General features: G+C 32.3%; 1 protein-coding gene across 3 annotated transcripts in view; it reads right to left on the bottom strand.

Annotated features, from left to right (window-relative positions):
* Positions 1-317: 317 nt before the first annotated feature.
* Positions 318-27,776, bottom strand: part of LOC125070324 (angiogenic factor with G patch and FHA domains 1) — a 34,869-nt gene continuing 7,410 nt past the window's right edge. For all 3 annotated transcript variants that reach the window (XM_047680137.1, XM_047680136.1, XM_047680138.1), the window contains one exon: positions 318-1,150. In XM_047680137.1, coding sequence (XP_047536093.1) covers positions 977-1,150 — 174 coding nt within the window. In that variant the 3' untranslated portion in view covers positions 318-976. The remainder of the gene's footprint in view (positions 1,151-27,776) is intronic.

Genomic DNA, 27,776 nt, shown 5'->3' on the forward strand with positions numbered 1-27,776 from the left:
AAAAACGGTGTCCCACGTGTCTTGTTATGTATACAAAATGATATTTTAATTAGGTTCATAAATGATACAATGCACTATTTACAACTCTTTATTTAAATATCAAGACTAGTATGTGAAACTACATTACAATGTTGTAACATGACTTAAATAACGCATAATTAAATTATTTACCGTCTAGACACTAGACTGTTCTATCGCGATTAAATAGTTTTGATGAAATAAATATGAAAAGATATGAATTAACTAATCTTTTGATGATAATTTCAATATGTGAATTGTATCTACATATATATATATATATATAAGTACTGGCTGAAACTGCGGCTCTTTACCCGCGCAAAATTGATAAAACACACACTTCCAAGCCCCGTTTTACCCTCTTAGGGGTGGAGTTTCGTAAAATCCGTTCTTAGCGGTTGTCTACACTCCTTAAGGAACCTACTTGCGAAATTTATAGTTTGTAGGTGTTATAGTTTCTGAGATTTAGTTATTAATCAGTAAGTGGTATTTCGCTTTTATATATATAGATAAAATATTAAGGACAGAAAAAATATTTGATAGATTATTTTAATATCGATTTAATTTTTGTATTTGAAACAGAACGTAAGGATTAAGATTTAATCTTTTCTAGTAATTTAATTACCATAGACAATGTAAGTTTTTGTCTTAAAGTATGACGTCAATGCGATTCTAATTGTAAGAAATTTATCATAAATTATTCTACAATTTCATAAAAAATCTACGTTTACATTATAAATTACGAGGAAAGTCCGGACAGGTTTATTTATTCTTAATACATATATCATTTATCATATTCAAATAAAACACTAGATGGTGATATACATTATTCATACTTAAAAGATTGAGTTAAAGTTTATTATCTCTTTATATAACAAAAAAGAAACAATAATATGACATTGGTCTTGTTTAAAATAAAAAAAAAAACACAGTCGCTTAATTTAAATAATTGCAAAACCTATTCTGAATCTTCGTCCATTGGTTGTTGGAAGGCCTTGGCGGGAGGTTGGAGCATTTTTGTCCTGGCAGCCAAGCGGAGAGTTGCTGGTCCAAGGGTCTTGGACGCCATGGCTGCAGCCGGTGCGCTGCCTGCTCCCAGGCCTGCCTTACCGTCATTACTGACGAGAGGTATCTAGTAGAAAAATTGTATGATTAAATAGCTATTTTATCAGTTGTCGAGGTTTCTGCAAATTCATTGAATTGTAGGTAATTACCACCAACTCTACTTAGCCAAGCATCACTTTACATTGATGTATTCAAAATTACAGAGCGAGTGGACATATTACTTTAGATTTGTATTATCGAAGGTACAACCATGGAGTATCAGTGTTTATAGGCGAATTATATTATTTTACTATAAATTGCAAATATTGCAATTTGCTCAGATGTCTTTAGCGACGCATATGTCTATCGTAATTTTAATTAAATTTAATCGACTATTAGGAACAGTAGATAAATGAAATGCAGAACATGGCTAGATGTACTATCAGATTGACATGTATTTTTTATATATTTAAACTTAACGTACCGTCGTCATAATACACACGAAGTTGAAAATTAATTGCTGTGTGTGTGAATGAACGATGCAGCTTAACTAGAACTGTATTTATATTTTCCAAGTATTCCACTTGAAACCGATTAGTATTGTTCTATTTTAATATAATTATCTCAGTATAATGGAGCTAAAAAAAAGACAACATAAATATATGAAATAATGAATTTAATTGAAACTAAATTCGAGATATAACAACTTATTAATAAAAAATATATACGCGACAGGAAGCTAGTCAATTACGTACATCTGCAATGCCAATCAACTAGTTGTCGTTAAAAATCGGTTAGTCATTCACCGCGCGAGACTGTTCCTATGACGGCGCAGACTGGCCTAACAGCGATAAATGCGTATAGTGAATTGAAAAAAAGGGGACTACCAGACCGTAAAAGGTCGGTATGTACGCGTCGATTACATTTAACGATAGACAGACGATTTTATTAGCGGTTCATTGTCTAGCGAGAGAACGGTGAACTTAGACGAGCGGAAGTCGAGATTTCCTGTGCCATACGCGTCTCGGGTTAGTCGTCTATGATCTACGGGTTCAACAGAATAGAGCAAAACAACTCCATGTACGGCGACTTCAATGCCACTCTGATACTTATATTTGCCGCACGTATGCGTCTCGTCTAAGGATTATTCGTTCAATTTAATCACTAGCGTCTCAACGATTTCAATATTTCACGATAAATTATTATTAGCGATCGCGGGACAACATGGCGTCGGAATTATGACTTCTGGTTTTTCTTCGTATATTTCAAATTTATTACAAAATAAATGTCATTTGTCTTACAAAAACAAATAAAAATTTTATTGGGTAGTTTGAATCAAATCCTCTGTTTTAATTAGAATAAATTTACTTTAAAAATAAAATTATGATTCGGCAATAAAAAAAAGAAAAACCATCAAACTGTATTCATACAGTCAGTATTTCTTATGTAGAAATATATAAAAAGGAACAAGTTTATTATTAACGTTGCATCCAAATACAAAATGCATAAAAGGCATCTTATAAATGAACTTACATGATAAATAAAATGCAAAATAAAACCAGATTTGACGAGAACCTCTTAATTTTGATGGCCGTTTTAAATTATACCTACCCACTGGATATTTATACGAGTGGTGTGTCTTAGCGACTCATAAAAGCCATATCCGAGAAAGTTAAAAGCTTTATATAGAAATGAGTTATGACGCAGGACCGCGGAGTCAACCTACGGTGATATAATTTAAAAATGCTAAGAGACGGCGTCTTCTTACGTCTGAATATGGGCATTGTCGCTTTAAACACAAACAGTCCATGGATGCGGGCGCAGTATACACGACTAGTGCTCGTCACAGATTATTTGTATCAGATGGTGCGAACGGTACGATCTTCACAGACCATTTACTAGACTAGATTAATAGACAATTTTAAATACATTTACCAAAATTTCAGGCTCAGTTAGCTCTAGTTTCGATGTTAAATGCTTGTTTCACTGGATAACTAATAAATCAATTAGAGTACAGATCTATTCACTCGCCTACTGCGCCCCTCCATGTTCAATTGTCGGCTTTAATTAAAATAGACTTCAAAAATTAAAATATATCCCTTGCTTTTATGAAATATTTTAAATAAAATAATATTTGATATCGATTAAGATATTTTATATCTAATTTGTTCGAGTTGCAAAGAATTAATTTTATTGTCTACTTCAGTAGTTCATTGGGGGAGCGATGACGTTCATCGTGGTCAAATAACGAAATAAAAATCTTACACTCAAACAGATTATCGATACGCTTTTTATTTGATTTGTAACCTCAACCCGAAAAATATCTCCCTTTTCACCTTGAAGTTAAGTAAAAGTTAATTTTTGTAATTATTTATTTAAAATTAGAAGGTCTTTCATTTTTTTTTTTCGTCAATTATATAAGATAATAATTACGTTGTCACATTAAAATTATTTAAAAAAAAAATCGTATAATTAATGATATTTTAATCTCTTTTTTAATTTGAGCTGCAAATGTTTGTATGTAATCTAATCAAGGCTTGCGTGTAAAGCTAATACTTTATGTATGCAGATATATTGTTGTATGAACTCTAACATACTACGAGTATGTGTTTTAATTTAAGGTTTAACTAGTCTCGGTGGGTACCACTCACTCACCAGATATTCAATCGCTAATCATCAATAATAATTATTGGTGTCTTTCGGTTTGAAGGGTCAGTGAACTAGTGTAACTACATGCACAAGAGCATAACATTTGAGTTCCCAATGAGGAAATATTAATATTTTTTACATTACCAATGTCCCTGGAAGTGACCACCTACCATTAGCTGTCTCATTTGCCAGTCAACCTACCTATACGACATAAATAAAAAAAGGTCAACTAATAAATACACATTTATATTTACTTACGCAAACATTTACGCATTCGTTTATAATAACGCAAGCGAAATCAGTATTATGTAAAGGTTAGCTTAAATACACGCACGCACTCAAGAGCGCGCGTGCGTAGGTACTCAAATATGAGCGTACCGTGTGCACACATACATTGACATGTTTTTGAAAACATGAAATTCACGAATCAATTTCAACTAAAGTATATTTCAGTTAAGTAGCTTTATTAAGTACTATTTAATGTTTTACAGCATTAAATTTGTATAACAAGTAACTTTTTTTACAAAAGCTTATATTCAAAAAAACAACACATGGTTTTAAAGACTTGAAGATGAGAACATAATAACGAACGACGTGCATGTTTCTACTTAAATTTATATTCTATGACTCGAATAAAGGATCAGGCGATGCAGTTTAGATCGACGATGCGCCCGCGCAGCGACTTGACGAGTTTCCGACGATACACGCTGAAGATAGACGCTGTTCGCGGAGCACTTTGTAAATTAGATAATGCTGATCTTTGATATGCTCACGTTGATATCTTTATTGAAACAAACAAGGGAGTTGTTTAATTACATGCAAAATGCACTGAAATTTACCGCCCATTAATATACTAGGAAGTTTTAGAGCTTAGTCCACCTCGCTTCTCATAGTGTTGGTTGGATAATGAATACATGATAAGCTATCGTGATCGGTATCGGTGCTTGCCGAAAGTGCTTCAGTTGCTTTAATTTTACTTCTTTCTATTATTTCATTTAACGACGACATATTACGTGTCTAGTGTGACATCACATACGTGTATACACGTATCAGAAAAAATATTGAATAGGGGCCATGTACAGATATTTGTATATATGTATATTATAGTATACTTGATTAATATCATTTTCGATAACAATATCTAACTTAAGTCCTATGATGCAAAAAAATATTGATTTAAATGAAACTTGTATATAGGCCCCACCAAAAAATTTTAGGTATTGACATTTTTTTATAGAACCTAATCACAAAATTATTTTCATTGTTACAAATAAAGTTTTGTTATAAATAATGTTTTACTTGAAAATATATAGGTATCGTAGCTCCAGATCTAAGAATAATACGAAAACGAAATCTTGCCGCAGATCTGTATATCTATAAAAAAAACGTTAACAAATTTATATTTCCAAACCTAATTTAAAATTAGCAAAGTATTATTATTTGAAAAAAGTTTAATGACGCATTATAAATCATAATTATAAAGGCTATATAACGAAAATATTATTTCAAATCAGACCGGTAGAACCGGAGATTAATTAGCGCGCTCAAACAAACAAACTTTTCATTTTTATATATGAGTATAGATAACATATGTACAACTTATAAGGTCATCTATACATATATCACCGTGTAGTTATATACGTATATTTATACATAAACAACTCCAAACAGCAGTAATGACGAATGCACGCATAATGCAGTCTGATTAATGTGCGAGATAGTCCAGACGAGATGAGAAGGTCCCGTGCATAAATCAAATTGTACGACATCTAAGCGACGTGTCAAAGCAGAACCTAGACCTTCGTTGGATACGATCCAACGAACAGACTACTAACGATTGCAGTCATGATAAAATGATGAATACAATGTCTTATATATAAAACCTTTTTAAATTAAATACATGTTGTAAAAAAATCGTTAAAATTGTTTATCTAGACGATTGTAATCGATTAACTCCTAAATTACATATTACATTACATTAACAGGCTAAGGCCTCCTCTTCTTTTGAGGAGAAGGAATGAAGCAACGTGGTGGGATACCACCACGCTGCTCACATGCGGGTTGGTGGAATACACATGTGGCATAATATCCTTGAAATTAGACACATGCAGGTTTCCTCACGATGTTTTCCTTCACCGCCGAGCACGAGATGAATTACAAACACAAATTAAGCACATGAAAATTCAGTGGAGCTTGCCTGGGTTTGAACCCGAAATCACCAGTTAAGATGAACGCGTTCTAACCACTGGGCCATCTCAGCTCTGTCGCTCTGTCACTCCTAAATTAATCTGAACAAACTTTCAATAAAATCGATTCAATAAACGCTTCACCATTTGTTGATAATGATTTAATAAAATCTAATTTGATTACCTTAATATAACTATTTGTTTCGATCTTGTGTCCATTAGTTAAGCTAGCTTTTAAATCTTTCAAGTGTAGACATACCCTCCAAACTAGCATAATTAGACTGAGTTATTCTAAGCAAATCTGGACGGATCACATCCCTATTGAGATCATATATTATAGTATAGCAAGAGCGGAGAGGATTATTATAATTTGAGCAAATAAAGTTGTCTACGTCGGAATGTCATTGTTTTTAATTAGTTCGTATAATATTTGGCAGTAGGCACTTGCTATGTTCGAGTAGAGTATATGCGAGAGGACTCTGCAGTAACAATCAGTATATAGTATATAGTAGTATATAGTAAATAGTGTAATTAGTAGTTAAGGAAGACCACGAACACAATAGTGACGAAAAACAAATAAATACAACAACTGGTATCTGATTTCAGTTAGTTACCATCCAGCATACATAGAAATAGAAAATTGAGATGGACACCACTTACAATTATACAAAATCTTACATAAGTTTGTTGAAAATCAGATATACCTGATACATGAGATATTTAAATGTTGATTCCAAATGAATACAAAATAGAGCGAATAAAACAAGATTTGTTTTTTTTTTATAATGTGAGAGAATTCAATATGTATATGTACTAGCCCTTAAAATTCAACGGACATTTTATAAATAAATGTCACGCAATTAACTCTTGTAATATCATTGACAAGTAACATTAATTGTCAGCGCTCCTCGATGTAATCCCAAAGTATCTCGAAAAATTTACAAGTGGTATTTTATTGAAAATACCTCGAAAAATATCTGACAATTAAGTCCATAAAGAACGTCAAGAAATACCGACACACGTACATAAATATTATAATTATTGAACTAATTACAATACAAAATCGCACTCAAAAGTTTTCGATGTAATTTCACATTTAATCTTGGAAATGAGAATTTGAGTGATTCTAAGAATATTTTTTTTATCGAGGAAATATGTTCACGAATTAAATATTAAATTATTCGATCAATAAGAAATCAGTATCGTATAGAATCAAGAATCAACTTCCGAGAAAATATTATCAGTGTATATTTTCGAATTTGATTATATGAAATATTAAAATTATATAAATTTTTCCGATTATCGAGTGGGATCTTACATAGGTATTCTACCATCACGTATTATATGACCTTTTATAATTATGTACTGTATTGTTGTGCATATGTACGAGTGTAAAGATTTAATGAGGTAGTTGAATTCCAAACAAATTAAGTATAAAACATAGTCTCAATAATGTTCATTATTCAATATTATATAATATGATTATCTGCGAACATTAAAGTTTAAAAATATATTTTATAATAAAAACGTTGCAATAATATTATTTCTAAAACAACATTATTAATTCATTCGATCATTCTATCGTATGCTATTTTAACATTCTAGTTGAAAATGGAATTCTCACGTTAAATAGATACTAAACTCGAACTGTATAATTCCAGCTATTTTCGATATATTTGATTCCAGAACTACATAATATAGCTTATTTAGAAGCAACTAGAACTATCAGATATTCATAGAGAGTTTTATACTGCGGGTTTCATCGACTCCATTGCAGTCAAATTATATTTGTATGTCATTTAACCTAAATTTTAAATATAAATTTAATTGTATAAAACTAAACGGGATTTTTTTTTAGAACAATGAATTAAAATTTTGTTAATTGTACAAAATTCATAACATGTTTTCATTCGATTGAAATATTTTTTTTAATTATTATAACTTTGTAATTAATTTAGCGTAACGTTAAATATTTAACGTATATATAATATGGATTCATGTAAAACATAAGTTTTTCTTATTTCGCGAATTTACGTTATCCTTCGACGTCGTTGTTGCATATGCATTAAAAAAACCATGTCATCATCAGCTTCGTTCGAGTAAAATTCATATATAGTCGCCCTCAATAGCCCCATGAAATTTAAATTTCCAAAAACACTTTCTTAGTGAGCGTCGACGTCACGAACTAAGCGTAACTATGCTAAGTTTCAATTCAAACATACCTATACTTTTAAAGATCTCGTGATGTATGTATGATGTATTTCGCTTTTATAGACATAAATTTTAAAAGTACGACTCGTAATTAGTACAAAATTAAACCAATGCAGTAGTTCCTATGTATGGTTATGATGATGTCATCCTAACCGATTACGGTCACGTCTGCTTTTCTCAACGAGAATAGTCAACTCTGTAGGAGATATTAAAATACTCGAGTGTGCAAATACAGGTGCACTCTCTATTCCTTCACAATCATAATCTGATGGGACGGCAATAAGACACGCCTAGAGACTAGCCTAGACTAGACTAGTCAGGCACAGGTCAATCGGCTTTACGTATTCTTGGAGGCACGGGATATTAATACTGTCTACTTACAAATTTCGGGCAGATACTGAGCATTTCTTGACATTAAAACTCAATAACTTTTTACGTTTTAACCGATGATATTAAACCAGCTCGTTTTGGTTGTATCCTATAATAATATCCAACGCGATTACTTATGTACAATTTACAAAAGACACGCTATATATAATTTTATTATATAATTAATATATAAATATATAGTTATTTATAATAAATAAAATAAATAATAAATATTGGACAACATCACATACATTACTCTGATCCCAATGTAAGTAGCTAAAGCACTTGTGTTATGGAAATCAGAAGTAACGACGGTACCACAAACACCCAGACCCAAGACAACATAGAAAACTAATGATTTTTTCTACATCGACTCGGCCGGGAATCGAACCCGGGACCTCGGAGTGGCGTACCCATGAAAACCGGTGTACACACTACTCGACCACGGAGGTCGTCAAATATATAAACGTCGATGTAGTAAAACAACAACGATGTAACGATTGGGACTTTATAGCGGGAGTAAACAGTAATAGTAAGGCTTGGCTCGCGTGGTGTTTCTACATCTGCATACGAATTGCAGTTCTTGGATATTTCGTTTTACGAGCATCGTTGGCCGCGTCGCGAGCCGCACACAAATGTTCATGTCGAATGACCGACAAGTTAATACTTATGCTTTGATTGATGGGACGGCTTTTGAAGACTAGACGATACACGATGGTAGGTATTATGTACTTTTATATTTCATTTAGTTTATATTTTGGATATCATAATGGTAAATTTATTTGTTCTTTAACGTGGAATTATGTACGTGTTTAATTAATTTTTTTTTTTTATATTGTAGCATATATAGTCTATTTTTGTAAGCTGTATGTACACAAACACGCATGTAACTTGGGTAAGCATAGATTTTCGCGCTATTACTACAGAGGAATATTCTATAATATAAAACATTTTGGTTGTATAGTCTATTACCTCGGCTTTATTTCAATTGATCGAATGTGTTAGCAAAAAAATCCAGACTTTAGAATTGTCAATTTTATCGTACGACATAATATCATATTATCATTTTCGAGTTCTGTACAGGCGATACCAGCCAGCAGCATATAAACTTTTAATTGTTTCCTCAAAAGAAACATATTAAGCGATATAAAAATCAGTTAAACTAAGTATTAGTTTGACTGATTGTTATATTATCAAAATGTTAAAAACCTATTGCACTTTTTTATATTATTATTTCTAGTACACTGTACATACATCCATGAGTACATCCTTAAAACTCGAAAGCAGAGTGAAAAATATCGATTGTAATCAATTTGTTTTTTGCTGACTGAGCTAATGTTTTTAATTTAATTATTCTTATCATCTCTCATCTCAGCAACAAGAATACTGTCGAGGTTAAAATATATGTCCTTGATGGCCGTCTCAAATTTCTATCCTGTACATAATATTCTTGGCACAATATCTTTAATTCCATTATTCGAAACTTATTCAGTTTAATAAAAGTAAAATTCTCTATTAACGATCAATAAAACCATACGCTGTGAATGAAAACGACCCATTTCAGAGGATCTTTATGTTAATAGTTTTTATAAACCGCCTACGATATTAGCACTGTCCATGAGATCGGTAAAGCAAATATGAAATGTCATATTGAATAACCAATAACAAGCGAACGAGATTAAAATTTAACGACTTAACACGTTAACATATATTTTTAATTTTAAAACGAGCAGGAAGCTCACTTTTTGGAAAGTGACTACCACCGCCTATGGACATCTGCAACAACCCCCCGGGGGTTTGCAGGTGCGTTGCCGGCCTTTAAGGAAGGAGCACTCTCTTTTCTTGAAGGTTCCCAAGTCGTATCGGTTCGGAAAAACCGCTGGCGAAAGCTGGTTCTACAGAGTGATTGTGCGAGGCAGAAAATGTCTTAAAACTCGCGCTATTGTGGATTTTCGGACATCTAGGTAATGCGGGTGAAACTTAGAATTTTGACGAGATGTCCGAAGGTGAAATTTAGCAGCCGGGATAAATTACCATTAAATGATTATACTACCGCCAAACATCAATACTTTTGAGGTGACATCAAATCAAATTATTTTTTCCAAGCAGGCTCTTATAAGTCCATTTGTATAGTATTTTTTTTTAATTAAATGTAAAGCTATCACCGGTTCGAAACGTCGATTCTATTGAGAACGAGAAACTCAGTATTTACTCTTTTAGAACGATGAAATTACCGACTTATGTTAATAAAATACAATTAAATTATTATTATTTATCCTGCATAATAATCAACGAATACTAACTCGCCCCTGTTTTAAGATCACAAGGATAGCGCGTAAATACGGTTAGTTACTGAAAAAAAATCATACTTTGTAGTGTCTCCACTAGCTGATTATTTTTCCCTACTTTTAACATAATAAGAATATGTTAAAGTCAGATTCACGATTTTCTTACAAATTAAAACTTGACTTTTTCTTTCTTTGATGTCATGGGTAGGCATACTCGGAAATGGGTAGATAGATGGTAAGTACTCACTGCCAAATTGCCAATACACATTAGTACTGTAAAAAATATTAAACATTATCACCAATGCGCCATCAACCTTGGGAAATAAGATGTTATGTTCCGGCTTTAGTTACACGGGCTCACTCACCCTTCAAACCGAAACACAATGTATTACTGTTTTGCGGTAGAATAAATGATGAGTAAGTTTTTTACAGGGCGGGCTTGCACAAAGCCCTATCAATATAAAAACAAATAATTTATTGATATTTTAAGTTATATAATAACGAGGGATCTGATAAACTTCACCAATAAAATGGAGTAAGTGAAGTCCATTTTCTTTATAACGTATTCGTTACGATTGCATCAATATCTTGATGAAAGCGTTTTCCATGCTCACCGTAACTGCATCTATATTTTCGGGTATATTTAAATCTATTATCAGGCCATAGAGACTGCTTTGGTAAGAAAAAAAAAAAAACAAATTCATCGAAGCCACCTCCTCGATCTTATTTTAATTGTACTGGTCCTGGGATTAGGTAATTTGCAGGAATGCGGGCGAGGTTTTATTACTCATCAAACGGCATATTTAATACTTTATTAAGATTTTCAAAAAACCTTTAATTTCATTAGTCAGAAAAAGCAATCCATGATATGATTCACTCCATTGGTAGACCAATTGTCAATTTTAGAAACCGATGACGTATCTTGATGATTCACATCGCGGTTAAAATAGGTCAAACGACACTGTTTTCTTCAATAACTTTAAAAATCTTTAATATAGATATACATTCTGTGACAGTTGCAAGTTCGTTGGGTTCATACATTTGGCATATCACTCGGTAAACTTATAATTTTTTTTTTGAAATGTATATTCGAAATTCACTTATTAAAGTTACACGTCTTTGTTTGGATAAAAAAATGTTCATACGTGAACCAAATTTCAACTTAATATTTTTTATACAATCGGAGGAAACTGGCTGCGACAGACAAACTAACTCGCGAGTGGTCCTATAAAGGTTCCATTTTTTATTCGAGTGTGTGGAACCCTAAAAATTCAACTCAAGTCAAATACCATTTTTTTTCGTTTTCAGATACATTATTAAAACAAAATGCCATTATATGTTTATTATACTAGACAGCCTCATTATAGGACGATATGAACCGAATCAGACATATTTTTTTGTGTTGATTAGTGTAATCAAATATGGAACCCTATTAGTGTCATTTTTACTGCCAATTTATTCGTGATCACTAACCATCTGGTGGACTAATTTGCCCAACCTCTATATTAATTCATTTACATATAAAGATACATTAATTAGCTTTCATGTGTATACCTAAAATTATCTTTAAAATAAATAGTTTATATAATTTCATGTTTAGGTAAAAACGAACATTGATTTAATTACCCCTTAATTAGGATTTTAATTATGTACATAAAAGCTATAAACATTAAACCGTTTTTAGCAGTAGTAAAATCAACGCTAAAATCATATTTTTTTTTATTTTGAAACCAATTTCGTTTTTTCATATATGGAGTTCGCATCTTATCAGCAGTTTTCGTAATACAAGCATTCGCCCAGAAACATTTAAATTGAAACTTTACGACTGTTTTTATCGATATAATATTCGCGCAGGTCGTGTAAATAAGTACGTATCGTGCAAGAATGGACGCGGACCTACGGACAAACGTCGAATTTATCTAAGTTATATTTTTTAAATTCATTTACAGACGTACGAATAAAGCGTCTATTTTATATACTCCTAAACGTCATCGTAACTTCGTAATGCGTTTGATTGGCCATTGACAGTTCGGATTTCTTGTCGGACGTGCCTTGTACGACACTCTCATCAAGAGATCGGTTTATGGTGCAGATGGAAATAATACAACCCACTTTATTGACTAAATACATGTATATACAGTATGCATATATAGCTTAAAAGTATCTCTAAATATATAGAATAGATCATACTAGTAACTGATATATGAATGACTATAAGACTAAATGGGTTAGTCAAAGAATTTTGGATTTTTGAGTACATTTATGTATATTATTTCGCGTTCTTTCTGTTTTTTTTTTTTATTATAATTATTTATTGGTATCCGTGTAGCTTGCGCTTTTTTTTTTAAATTTGTTCTGTCGTATTATTTTTTTTCGTCACGAATTCAACATTACATTTACATTTACATACAGCTCTTTATTTACGTCTATATATTTAATTAAATTTAAATGTAGCATAATATTTTTTTTTTTCACATTTGCATCTTTGTGTTGTACTAAAAGGACTATAACCGTGGACGTCGCGCCAATAAAATTCATTTTATTATTTTTTTAATATTAAACTATACAGACAAACGAAGGGGCACACAGGTATGTCATATCCACCCTTAACGACTGTCTTTGCAAAATAATATAACTCCTTATACTTTCAAAGAACTGGAAACCACGGTCTCTATCACGCATCTCACGATGTGCCTGTAATTACACGGGTTCACTCATCCTTTAAACGGAGACAGATGCTACAAGCAACGCAATAAGAGAACCTATTGTACTGTATCATAGTACATTTTCAATTTTACACTATTAACGTTTATTTGAAAATTTGTCAAAGTTGTGGAAATATTCGATATTTATTCAACATATCGAACCGAGATGGCCCAGTGATTAGAACGCGTGCATCTTAATCGATGGTAGTGGGTTCAAACCCAGGCAAGCACCATTTAATTTTCATGTGCTTAATTTGTGTTTATAATTCATCTCGTGCTCGGCGGCGAAGGAAAACATCATGAGGAAACCATGCAGTGTCTAATTTTCTACCACTTGTGTATCCACCAACTCGCATTGGAGCAGCGTGGTGGAATAAGCTCCAAACCTTCTCCTCAAAGGGAGAGGAGACCTTAGCCCAGCAGTGGGATATGTACAGGCTGTTTACTGTTAACTGTGTTTTGTTCTGTGGAAGTATTCAATAATATACTACCAGAATTTATTATATTAAGCCGTACCTGATACTTTTAAAAGTTCAAAGTGCATTTTACATCGAACATAAGCCCATTCGTAATTAGGGATAGGGTAAGTTGAAGATTAAATTACGTAACTAATTCTAGGAATATAATTTGTTGGGTGTATTTCAAATCAATATACATTAACAGCTCTGTTGGTTGGAATTTTAAGAGCTGGTGATTATTTCGTATCGGACAGCAGACAATTGTAACTAGCTCACTAAAAATATCTATTAATACGAATTCAAATTCAAACGATCGTAAATAGACTGAATGACTTCATACATATGATAAATTAAAGCTTGATTTGATATTACAAGCAACGTGATAAGTGAATGTCAGTTGCGACTCGCATATCAACTTGCAATGAACGCATTCTGACGACTATTTTTTAACTTGACATTAGCTTGTAACACAAAATTAATCCTAATAAATGGTACATACTAAAAACTACCCCAAGAACTAAATAGTCGGTTATAAAACTATAAATTCTTTACAATCTTTTATTTGTCTCTTTTTTTGTAGCATAGTTAGGCGGATTCGCAAACGAGCGATGTTACGTGACCACTGCCCATAGAAATTGACGCCGTAAGAAATTTTTATCATTACTCATAAGTCACCAACCTACTGAGATGGTATGTCCCTTATGCCTGTGACTCCGGCTCACTCATCCTTCTAACCGGAACACAATACTTATAAGTATTGTTGGTGGATGGTAAATTCAAGTAAATGTTAGTTTGTTAAAGTCAAATCTTACAAGCTGCAATAGAGCCGCTTCAGCCGTTGTAACCGTAACAAAGGATTGTAATTACTCCAGACAAAAAAAACTCATCGACGGTCAACATCATAGGAACATAATTTAACATTTAAAATCTTGTTTAAAAAAGGTTTTTCATAACAAACATAAACTAATAAAACTATTTTTTTTTTATATTTTATCAATTTACGAATAAACTCATTTAATTTTATTTTATTAACGTAAACTTTTTTGATTGCGTAAGAACGCTTTAAATTTAATCAGATTACGTTTAATGCGTCAAGTAATAAAATAATATATTTTTAAATAAGTCTATAATATACATATTGCTAATTGAAGTTGGTACGCCGTAATTGGTATGAACTGAAATTACCGTTATTAAATAAAACCAAGTAATTAAATATTTCGTATGTAATATTTATTCGTCTCAAGATTATCTGATATTCGGATTCGTTAAATGATTTAAAAGAAGTTTTAGTTTTTATTAAATTATACAAACAATTTTAAAACAAAGTACCGATTAACACAATAACACTGTATATGATGTGTACTAATGTACATATATTATAATGGTTCAGGTTACGATACTTTTATTTTAGTAATTTAAAAGTTGCCAATGAATGAAATATTATCATAATACATTACTGTGTTAAAGCATTCCCTGTTCTGGCGATGAGAAAATCAAAATAGAATTAGAACTCGCGATCTTTAGTCAAGAGCTATACGTCCTATCCAATGGGACACCTCGACTCCATTTCATTATATATGTATATACCAATACTTACGGACTCGTGACACTGTAATCGCGATACACAAAGTCATTCATTCTATTACATTATATATATCTACGTATGCCTTATACATATGACAGATATATACGTAACTCATTATAAAAGTCGGTGAGTGTGTAAATGTTTTAATTTATATGCCATACATACTCAAGCGTAATAATTGTCGTAAAGTAAAACAAAAAAACTCAGACCACGTCATATATTTGTGTCTGAAATGTTTCAATCAAACATTCCAAATATATCACATAAATTCGATCTTGTTTCACTATTCCAGCGGCCAAATGTTACCATTACAATGAAGAAATTTTCTTTCTTGATAATCATAATATCAACTTTAAACGATTCTAAATTTAAATTTAAGAATTATTTAAAACATATATCTACTTCTCGCTTTCATTCTAAATATATAGTTTTTTTGAAATATGAACGATACTTGCATTATTTATCACCGGATATAAGACACGAACGTTTGTTAAAATTTACATATGTATCGCCCACGCGTCGATTGCAACATTGTAGTTTAGGTCCCGTTCCGATGACGTACGTTTTAGCCGCAAGCGTGATTTATGAAACAGGCATTTGTTAGATAAATTGGACTTTTAAATATTTTTTTATTCGTAATAGGCAGGTGGGCATGAAAATAAGTGCTAAATGCGTCGTCAGCCATTGGAACTAGTGCTTGTAATTACACTGACTGACAAACGCTTTGTATTGCCGTTCGACGGTAGAATAACGGAAGGGTGAATGATATAACCGGACGGTTGCACAAAACTCTTGCAACAGTAAATTACAATATCTATAGATATCCAGCTAAAGATATTGTAATTTAGCTGGAAGCCATACGCCGCTTTCCTTGAGTGTTAAGTGAATTATTTACAAAGTCGCAAGTCCGCAAACTAGTTCACGACCCGTTGTAAACGGTGGATAATTGGTAAAACCGTACACTAATATTTATCCAACAATTATAGGTAAAGTGTATTTCGTAAAATATGTAATTACGTCTAGACTACAACTTGTATTTATTTTAATGTGAATTTTTTAAATATACGGCTCTTTAAAAGTATCATCGAGAAAGCTCGTCTTTTGACTTTTATATTCATATTTTGTAATTCAAATAAAGTAATATGTTTGACGGTAGTGAGTATGTTATATTTGTATTTAAAACGTGCAAAGCAAATGGAAAGCGTCGCGGTAGATTGATGGTAACATTTAGTAAAATTTTTGAACATTCATTTTATACCTTTTCAACCGGTTAAACAGCAGTTTCACTAAAAATAAAAAAGGGTGGATTTTAAGACTTCGCATTTTTGAAGTCCCAAAATAAAGTTTATTGTCAGCGGCGTGGGATGGGATGGAGCGCGCGGGTTTTTTTTTACAGAAATAAGCTGCTTCACGCGAGCCCACTTTTCATATAAAAAGCTACATACATCGCGTCATTTATTAGCAACATTGTATGCGAGTAAAAATTTCGCGTGAAATGCCATTTGACGTGAGCGATTCGTAAGCGACTCTGAATGGGGCTCGTACAAGCATCTTTCAAGCGGGCCCGAGTGGGGCGACGACGGTGTTTGTTATTCACTTATTCGCATTGTCAACAGCTAATTATGCAGGCTGAAGTTAAAGGCACACACTTCCTTTGAACTTTTTTTCCTTTTTTATCTGCATAAAAAAATCAAGGGAGGGAATCTATTGATCGCGGGCTATTGATTTAAAATCACTTATCGTAGTGAATGGTTCTCGTTCAGTATTTCTTTTGAAATATTACTGACGTCGGTTCTAGTAAATGGCATTCTCCGGCAACCCGTTACACTTGAATAGAACTACTTATTATAATTGCATTGAAATCTAGTAAATCATAGAACTTGGACTGTTCGGGATACGTCTTTATATTTTATTGTGTTTTATTTAACCGCCAGTCTCGCAAGGGTATCGATCCAAGTTTAATTCTTATGGGAATAAATAACGCACTTTTAATCGATGAACACAATTTATAGTAACCATAATATATATTGTATAGTATTGTGTACCGGTAATAAAGTTATTCCAATTTTTTTAAAGTAAAGTTTTGTAAATAACAAAAATAATCCTAATTAACAGGAGTTTTTCAACGGCTGTTGTCAAACCCTACATCAACGAAGTCCGACTTTTCCATTGAAGACTTTCAGCATAATATTATGAGGTACGAGCTGATTTCAATTTTCAAACAGAAGAGTCGGTATGTAATGTTGACACAACACTCACAATTGTTTGAAATTCTCGGCCGAGGCGACAGCGTTGGAACGAGATAAGTACCCGTTTATATTACAAGCTAGCGACCCAGCCTGACTTCATGCGTGTGTAATTTAATTTTTTTATTTAAAAATGTTTTTATTGCTTTTAGTTAATATCACCTGTAGTTATGCAAAATATCGACAGTATCTGACTCATACTGTCGATATTTTGCATAACTTTTCGTGCTAGTGACTGTCATTTGTTTATAATTGAAAATAAAATCATTACTTAAAGAAGTGCTTTTTTTTCAATGTGAGCTAGTAACAACGATTATCTCTTGCATAAAAATCTATTAGATTTTTATTTTCATCTCGGGCTCCGACACAAGACGAATATATTCTAGTATACGTACATTGGTCGTACGAGGTTGGATAGAACGGCCAAAAGGACCAGCTGATGGTGACCGCCCATAGACATTAGCGCTGCAAGAAATATCAAACTTTCCTAACATTGCCAATACATCACCAACCTTGGGAGCTAAGATGTTACGTCCCTTGTATCTGTTACATTGGCTAACTGAGTCTTCAAACACAACAATTCTAATCATTGTTGTTTGGCGATGTGATTATAATAATATTCAAACGTGGAAGGAATAAAAAAAATATATTTAATTATGCGTAAATATGTTGCATGTGTGTTCTTTCTGCAGACAGAGATTGTTTTACGAACTAAGATAAGTACTCCCGTCCGAATTCCTGTCAAGACGTTCAAACTACTAGACAACTGCGCAATAGAGCACAAGTATGTACGCAAACACAGGTGCACTCATAATTCCCTCAATGCACTAACTACTAACAAACGTTGAAACTATAAAGCTTATGTTATTTTTATTGTTTATATAAATTCTTATAGATGCGTAATTAGTTGAGCATTTTTGTCTACGTCGCGTCGGCTTCTTTATTTTTGTGACAATATATGTATAGATACTTAATTGGTTTTGTGTCTTTTAAATGTTTTAATTGGTCATTTGATGATAACTATAACGATGTCTTCCTCCACAATAAACAATGTCTATTTTATCAGTGTACACTAATAATTCAGTAGCAAAGCAATAGTGATTATGTAAATACAAACATAGATGAAACGAGAAATCCTTTCTTTAATTGAATTTTACTAAAATAACGATTACAAACAATTAAATCGACCGCGTCCGTTCGAATTTAGAAATGTATTCGAATTTAACACAGATAAAACAAAATGATTTAAACAGCGATCAATGCGTGTTTTCGTTCCATTTACTTACATAGAAAAGGTTTTATTACTTTTTAGACATTTTTTTTAAGTACATATATAGGTTGTGTTTAAATCTCTCTTAGATTGGGTTTTCTGGAAGAAATGGCAATAAAATAAAAAGTACACCTTTTGTGTAACGTAATTACTTATTATTCTTCCAGATTGTTCTGTATTTTAAGTATGTGATGTATATATGAATAAATAATATTAAAGACAATTTGGAAATGTCCGTCGCCCCTCATGTCACTAAATACATACATTATTTAATATTTACTCTATAAAGTAAGTCTATAAGAATATATTGTAAGCAATTGTTTTAACAATAAAACGACATTAATTTTTTAAAGGGTCTCGAGACCTTTAAAGTGTTGTTTTAACGAACCATGCGAAAATAACGATGCAATGGCTAATATGTTTTTTTTAATAACGTCTAAGTCGAGATCGAGTCCCAGTAATTATGACACGTGAATCTTAATCGAAGAAGCGGGTTTAAGCCCGGGCAAGCATCAGTATATTTTCATGTTTTCTAATAATAATTCATTCATAATTCATCTCGTACTCGTGAAAACGTGAGGAAATCCGTGTACACATGTATTGAATAAAAGTCTACCACAGGTGTAACTAACAAGCATTGGAACAGTGTGGTGAAAATTTGCTACATACATTCTTCTTAAGGCCAGGTTGTTATGTTACTTGAATCTCTATATAGTTACAACAACTATTATATAGGTACTAGACGAATTCGCTCGGATATTTTATCCAAATATAATAAACAAATAAGGTTTATCATTTACTTTTCATATAACATATAACTTTTTCATAAACATTGTGATCATTATTACGATAACAAAAACGAACGGTGACAATAAATAGGAAATTTTACTGATTTTGGCATTCCAATTAACATAACGTTCAAATGTGGTAAGTATTTTAAAAAAGTTCCTTTTGTCAAACATGGCCGCCCGTTGAGTTGTCATTGTCAATAAATGTCATTGAATTTCATTGATTTAGTATTGAAGTAAATCGATTATACGAATTTAGCGGATATAAGTTATCGACTAAAAAAATATTTTTTTTTAACGATCTATAATTGTGGATAGTTTCGATCGGGTCTATCGTAGACCTGCACGAAATTATTATTATAGTAAAAGATACCATAGATACTACTGAAGCGGTATTTTAAAATATACTTTTTTGATAATATATAATATAATATTGGGTTTTATTGTCTGCGTCGAGCCGTCATGTTACTTTTAGTTAATGGGGTTGATAATGCAAGTCACCACGATGTGGAAAAGTGCATGGCCAGTGCCCAGACAAGCGGACCGTGTCCTGATGTCTGATTTATGCATGAGTTTATTTATGAGTTATTAAATTTTTATTCTGATTAGCAATTACTGGTAAACAAAATGTCAATATATTTAACGTTTGCTGGGGACCGTGTTAAAATTAATTATTTAATTTAATTTATACGAATTTGTATTTAATAGTTTTTTTTTAAGTGAGTAACTACTGTATACTGCCTTTGTTCATAGCAATAATTTCAGTTTTTTTTTTACACTTTTGTGTTCAATAAAGTATTCTTTAATTAAATAATGAGTTTAATGTCGTTTTTTTCTATTACTCTAAATTTGATACATTTTTTTGATAAAACCTTGACGATATCATGAAAACGCAACTAAGCGTATATAGTAATTCCCAGCTTATTTAATTTTTATCAATGAAATTATGTCTTACTTATGTATTTATTATCTAACATACTAAGTATTACCGGCCCGCTTCGCTGGGCTTTAAATATAGAAAAAGGGGAAGGACCAAGGAATTAAAAAAATATATATCGTTTAATCGAATAGACTAACTACGAACGATTCCGATTCGAAACATTATTTATAACTATATATATATTGAAATAATTTCGTAGACGTTGTCCTACTTGTACTATATATTAATTTTCTTTGCGGACGCTTGAACGCCATCTAGTAGCGTGTTACAACAATGTAGATGGTATAAAACTTTCACAACTGAAAAATACACGTACTTGCCAATTGTCATGGCGATCGGTGAAACAACGTCGAAGTTTATTAATCACAAGTAGATACACCAAAATCCATTTACATATATGCATACATTGTTAATATTTTATGTATGTCACTTTTAATAACGATGGAAAAGATGAAAGAATTTTAACAAAGACAATTTTATATTGAGTTAGGAAATACCATACTTTTTTATGAAAAATAAGTATGTATGTCGGCTAAATTTTAATACACAGTCATCATCATATATTAGATTAGTATATTATTATAAATACGCATTTTTACATGTTTTGTTTTGTTTTATTACTGTGGAATAAAAGCTTCGTCCTAAAAAGTTTTTGTGTTTATTAACTATCTTATTATGTACTAAGGGCCGTCTGGTTAGGCACCATCCACTGCTTACAAATTCTACCGCTAAACAATAATACTTAGTGTGATTGTGGTCTGATTTAAAGGATGAGTGAGCCAGTGTAATTTCAGACACAAGGTTGGCGGCACTTTGTAAAGAATATCTCTTACAGTGCCAATGCTTATGGGTAGTGATGACTACTCACCATCAGATTAATAAAAAAAATAAAGGGCAAGACTTCAAAAATTTTATACAAAAATAATTAAACGTAATTACTGTTGTTATGACCGCGTGATTCCACGCAGGAAGCTATCATTAATACAAATTGTTCTACTAATATCATTCATACAAATCATTGAAAAGTATTTTTTTTCTAATAAAGGTATAAATTATATGTCACTAATGGAATAGATATTATCGCTACGTACTTAATTTATAACGAGTTTTTATTATAACTTCATCAACGTGAATCCGATCTGATGTTAACCGCAAGAGTAAAAACACGTGTGGCTCTGATCAAATCACCGACATCTAATCTCAAGCATAAATTACTTATAATCAGCTCAAGTAAGTACGGTGTACCACGACATTTATATATTGACATTCAAGTTTAAGCCTTATGACTTGGTGGGTAGAAGTTGTTAGTGCATGTGGCCGAGTGTACACTAATGACACATAATACAACCGCGGTCCATACCTCATTGGTCGATGAAATATGATGTGTAAATCGTGTTCTACAACAATGTTGCTCACGATTACATAGGGTTGATCAAATTGAATCAAAAACAACGAAGAACATTAAATAAACATTCAGCTCGTTTGTTTGATTTACTGTTCAAACTATTTATGGCCCCAGGTTGGCAAATTATATTGCAATACGCTTCTATCACTCCCTTGGTATTCCAAGACAGACAAAGTTTCATCAAATATGAGCTACGATGTGTAATTGAGTGCATATAAACGAATTACTCAGCAAAACAAAAAGGTTTTATTTATAAATGAATAGATTAAAACCATTATTTAATCATTCCAATTTTATATTTTACATACAACTAAGAACGTACCGCGTATTAGTATAAGCAAGCAGTCGATTGCGCGTGTGAGCGCGTGACCGCAATCTGTGCAGATTCCTTACAGCTTCTCGGCATCGGATGCAACGAGGGTATCTCCCTCGTATACGGTTACGCTTTGATTTACAAGGTAATTAAAAAAAAATCAATTGACATGTATCAGACGAGCATTACATCAGTGAATACGTCAAGATGAACGTTGCAATGCGCGCACTAGGAATTTGATATCTTCTCTCTGTTATATGTTAGCAGAATATAAGCATCAATATGATAAAGCAATGTTCGATAAGTTAGGCAAAGTTTGAACGTAACGTGAGCGTGTAAAGTGATATGTGATACAGTATGTTCGAAAAGTAATAGTGCTCCGAGCTCCTGCAACTGCTACAGTAACAGACGTTCACGGAGTTCGTTGTGCGCGCTCCACGTGCTGGCACTTTTTGGACGAACCCAAAATGTAACTTTGTTGTAGTGGCCCGTCTTGATTAGGGAAGTTGTATATGCACGAAATAAATTAGTTTGGATATTGCTCGAAGCATAAATGCACCTTCTTAAGTACAGGGTCACAACATAGTCATATGGTAAGTAATTTTCAAAACCAAAGAAAATAATATTATATATATAAAGAAGACAAGACGAAACACAGCACACATGCTGATTTACGTTACAAGATATGGAAAGTATTACTTGTTAATAATTATAGTCTGAACAGAGTAGATGATACACCAACTAGACGGGTCACGATTGACAACATGCCACATTTTACCGTGTGATCTAAAAGTAGCTTATAATGTAAACAGCGGTGCTGACTCTGTTGCAAACAAAGTATGGACTAAACAAAGTATTTTTTACGAGTCGGTTTGAAAATTATGGCATTCATTTTATTAATTGTGGAACGATTTCTCCAACCACCAAATTTACTAAAATTCTTAATTTTACCTTTATAACACTTTATTAATCTATTGTAATGTTTATATTATTTTTCTGAGAAAAGTTTAACAGGAGATTGATTGAAAAATCAGCCCGTACAAATAACGTAGAACCAGCATTGGTTTTATTAAAGACAAATGAGAATCCCAGATTTTTCTTCATTCCGTATTAATAGTATATACGCTAATGTTATACCGTTTTATTTTAATAAACTCTCAAAATATTAGGCTACTCATGAAATAACGGTTACTTTTTAACAGTAACATTTAAATATTCAGAATTATTATGTAACATATGTGTCGTAATGTAACACGTACCCGTACAAATGATAAATCAAAGTGTGTGTTTTTCTTATTTTTTTATTTACAACAGAAAGGCGGAGTGGTTTTGAGGGGCGGTCGCTTTGTTGACACTGTAGTACATAGATATTGTCACTATGAAAAGTTACCTAGAGTCGTCGACCTTTCAAATGACAGGAAATGTAAAGAACACTTGACACAATCCATTGACTATACATTAAAAACACGTGGAATTGAAAGAGCTTGACAATATTCATATAACCTTAAGTGAAAATCGTTAATAATATGAAAACGTGAAGATCAATGCAAACAAACCAAAGATTAGCTTACTGTCAAGGATTTTAGGATTGGTTTATATTTAGAGTCATTTGAAAGTTCTGACAATTTGTAAATAATGTGTGGAGCAAAACTATTCGTTATACTGGCAACCTAATTTTGTTTCCTTGTGCTTCCGTGGATCTGATAACGCTTTTTATTGTCTGCGCCTATTCCTTCTTTTAAGTACTTCATTGATACTATTTTAGCGATCAATGTTTAAGGACTCAAGCCCTGTTTATCTTCAAATAACTGTTTTCTATTTTTTTATTATTGTCGGTCAACCTGTGGCCAGATTTTTTTTCGATAAAAAATAATTAATTATTGATGTTTGAGGAAGAACAAAAATTTATTGGCATTTATCAAAAAGGGCATGCACAAAGCCCTATTATCAGTATCGCATCGAAAATCTCTGCAAAATGGAGTATGGCCTACAGCAACTGAGTACATCTATTTGGCGCTGAGCAGACGCAGAACTAATGAGCATAATTACATACAAGTATAGAAACGAAGACGCCAATGGCTAAACAAAGACGGTGTCTGTAATACATTAAATACAGATTCTTAACACAGATATTAAGTGTGCCATATATAGTTCATGTTGAAAATATGAACACGCTGAACATAGTGTAATTATGAATGGCATTGGACTTTTAAGAGTTTTGGAATTACAAAATAAATCTTCGTTTAATATTAAAAATTTGAATACCTTAGAAAACGCAAGGCAACCAGGTGTCGAGATGCCATCATCAACGGAGGTGGTACATATACTAGATGGTAGTGTACTATCTGCTAGGGTGAGTACCACTTGCTCACCAATTCTTCTAGTAACACACTATAATACTTTGTAATGTTTTGTTCCAGTTCAAATAGTAAGTGATCCAGTCTAATTGAGCAAGAGTTATATTTCTTACGGTACCAAAATTATATAAATCACTTACTTGTCAATATTTAAAAAAAAACATACCAATTACATGTATAGCATATAATTTAAGAATTTTTCTTGCACATAACCTCTCTTCCGTTTCAATCATTGGGGATTGGTGTGTATTAAAAATGCATCCTCAACATTTGAAAAATGTTACCTAACGAGCTCTGATCGCTTTATTCGCTCGATGTAATACCTAATAATTACAGATACGTATCGATGATGATAGATCGAGACAATTCGAATGATTGCAATAATGACAGCCCTGATCCCTGACGTGCGACAAATGACTAAATTGCGTCTGAACCCACAACGGTGAGACGATTCAAGATATTATTATGCAGCTGTGCGCTCATTGTGTTCTACTGAAAAATTATTACGAGTAATCTATCTATAAGTAATATATAAATACATACAGAACACACGAAAAATAATTAGTCAGTATTTTTTTTAATTAGTACAGTACAGGAAATCCGAAGTCTTAGAAAATAGAGCATCTATCTTAGGAAGAATTATGTTTTTTTTTTTGTATGAAATAAATTTTGCATCATTATGTTATTAGTTCAGTGTCCATAAATATGAATGAAATTGGATGATTTGTTTTAAGGCTGATCGATTCGTTTTTATTTAAGTATCATGTCATTGTATCGGAACAATAAAAGCGATATTTTTTTAATGGAAAAATTGCGAGACTAACGAACTAAATTGATATGTACAATAAAGATTTATAATATTGATAATTAATTACCATAATTACAATAACGCTAACACTATTTAAATACTTTTTAATTTCGATATTTTTCAACATAATACACAAACTGTTTGTCGTTAAATAAATTATTGCAGTAGAACAATATCTTAGCAATTTAAATTGTCATTTCGGTGTGACCTCGTCGCATTCAAGTCGCAACTATTCCTTTTTTTATCATTTGCTTTTGTTTTAAACAGATAATACAGTATTTATTATAGATTTTAATGTTAAGTTAGAGATAATCTCTAAAACTATACATCGGATTTCAGGATGGACACTGGACATATGCAATTTTACAAAAAAAAAAATGTTTTTTTTTTATGGAATTGGTTGGCGGACGAGCATATGGGCCACCTGATGGTAAGTCCTGACCATCGCCCATCCCATAGACAAAGGCGCTGTAAGAAATATTCTTTACATCACCTATGCGCCACCAACCTTGGGAACTAAGATGTTATGTCCCTTGTGCCAATGATTACACAGGCTCACTCACCCTTCTAGCTGGAACACAACAATACAGAGTACTGTTATTTGGCGGTAGAATATCTGACGAGTGGGTGGTACCCAGACGGGCTTGCACAAAGCCCTATTTTGCAATGTCAGACGAATTAACGGCGCCGAACGATGCCTTAGCGTTAAGATATATACATATTAGAGAGACGACTCAAATCTATTAAATGTAAAATTACGGTTAATTCACAAATGAATAAAATACAACGCTTTAAATTTTAATGTATTATACAGGTAACACTGCGTTGCCGGATTTGCTAGTTATATTATAAATAGGTATGTGATTCCCTCATGTACAGATTAAACATCAAACGAAGTAAACATTACTCATTCCCTTCACTAGAGATGTTATCGGTAACATTAAGGACTCATGATATGAGTGCTGATTTGTATGTCAGCGAGTTACTGCGGCATTGTTGAGGCTGTTTATCAAAGTAATATAGCCATTTGTACTGTACAGATTAGCGAGGGTTTGGCTGAGCTGACTTAACTTGAATATTTATGGAGTTATCTGTTTTTTGTTTAAATGAACATTCTCGTCTGTTGAATTATTTATATTTAATATATGAAATGAGAGCTGAGATTGTACAGTGGTAAGTAATATGTGAATCTTAACCGAAGATGGCGGGTTCAAGCTCGGATATATAACACTGAATTTTCATGTATGAAGTCTTGCTCGGCGGTGACAAAAAACATCGTAAGGTAACTTGGTTGTGTCTGATGAAAATCTGCGACATGTGAGTCTAAATCGTTTATAACGGCGTTGTGTAATAAGAGCCAAATGTTTTCTTCTAGTTTCAATAGTCATATATGTGTATTTATGTATTTTACAAGCAAAATTAAAAATAATTTAATTACACTCTATAAACTATTATTTTATTTTAACATTAAATATGATTCCTTTAGCTCTGTCAAATTCCAAATAACATAAAAACTGAGAGTAAGCGTACCCTTAACGTCACCGTCTGGACACAAGTTAATGGCAGACCGTCATTCGCCCGGACTCTAATGCGAAACATCGAAAAAAAAAAATAAGCAAATTGTTTTAAATGGGCAGGTAGGCCCACGCCCGGCTGACCTACAGACGGCCAGTTATTACAGAAAATAATAAAAAACTTTTAGGGTCTCGTGGATAAAGATAAAATAATTGTAGTATTTATAAATCAATTACATTAAAATGAATGTATTTTCAATACAATCGTTAAAAATACATAAATATGCAAAATGACTTAAATCGAAATTAATGTTTATAATTACGTCGACGTTTTTTGCCGACGGATATTTATAATAAAACACGCCAAACATATTTTCGTAATCATTTTGTAACCCTTTATATTACGAAGCATTTGTATTTGAAAGAAACTAAAACAGTCAAATTAAAACGAATACTCAATCAGAAATAGTCTCAATAATTGACGTAAATTAATAACTATGATGATGATGTGTTCTTGACAGATTTTGGTCAGAGTCATTCCTGTCATCTCGAAAATCATCTGCGCAAAATAATGTAACCTGCACAAATGTAACCTCTCCTGATAATTCGAACAGACCGAAAG

This window comes from Vanessa atalanta, chromosome 17 (assembly GCF_905147765.1).
Source record: "Vanessa atalanta chromosome 17, ilVanAtal1.2, whole genome shotgun sequence".
Lineage (NCBI taxonomy): Eukaryota > Metazoa > Arthropoda > Insecta > Lepidoptera > Nymphalidae > Vanessa > Vanessa atalanta.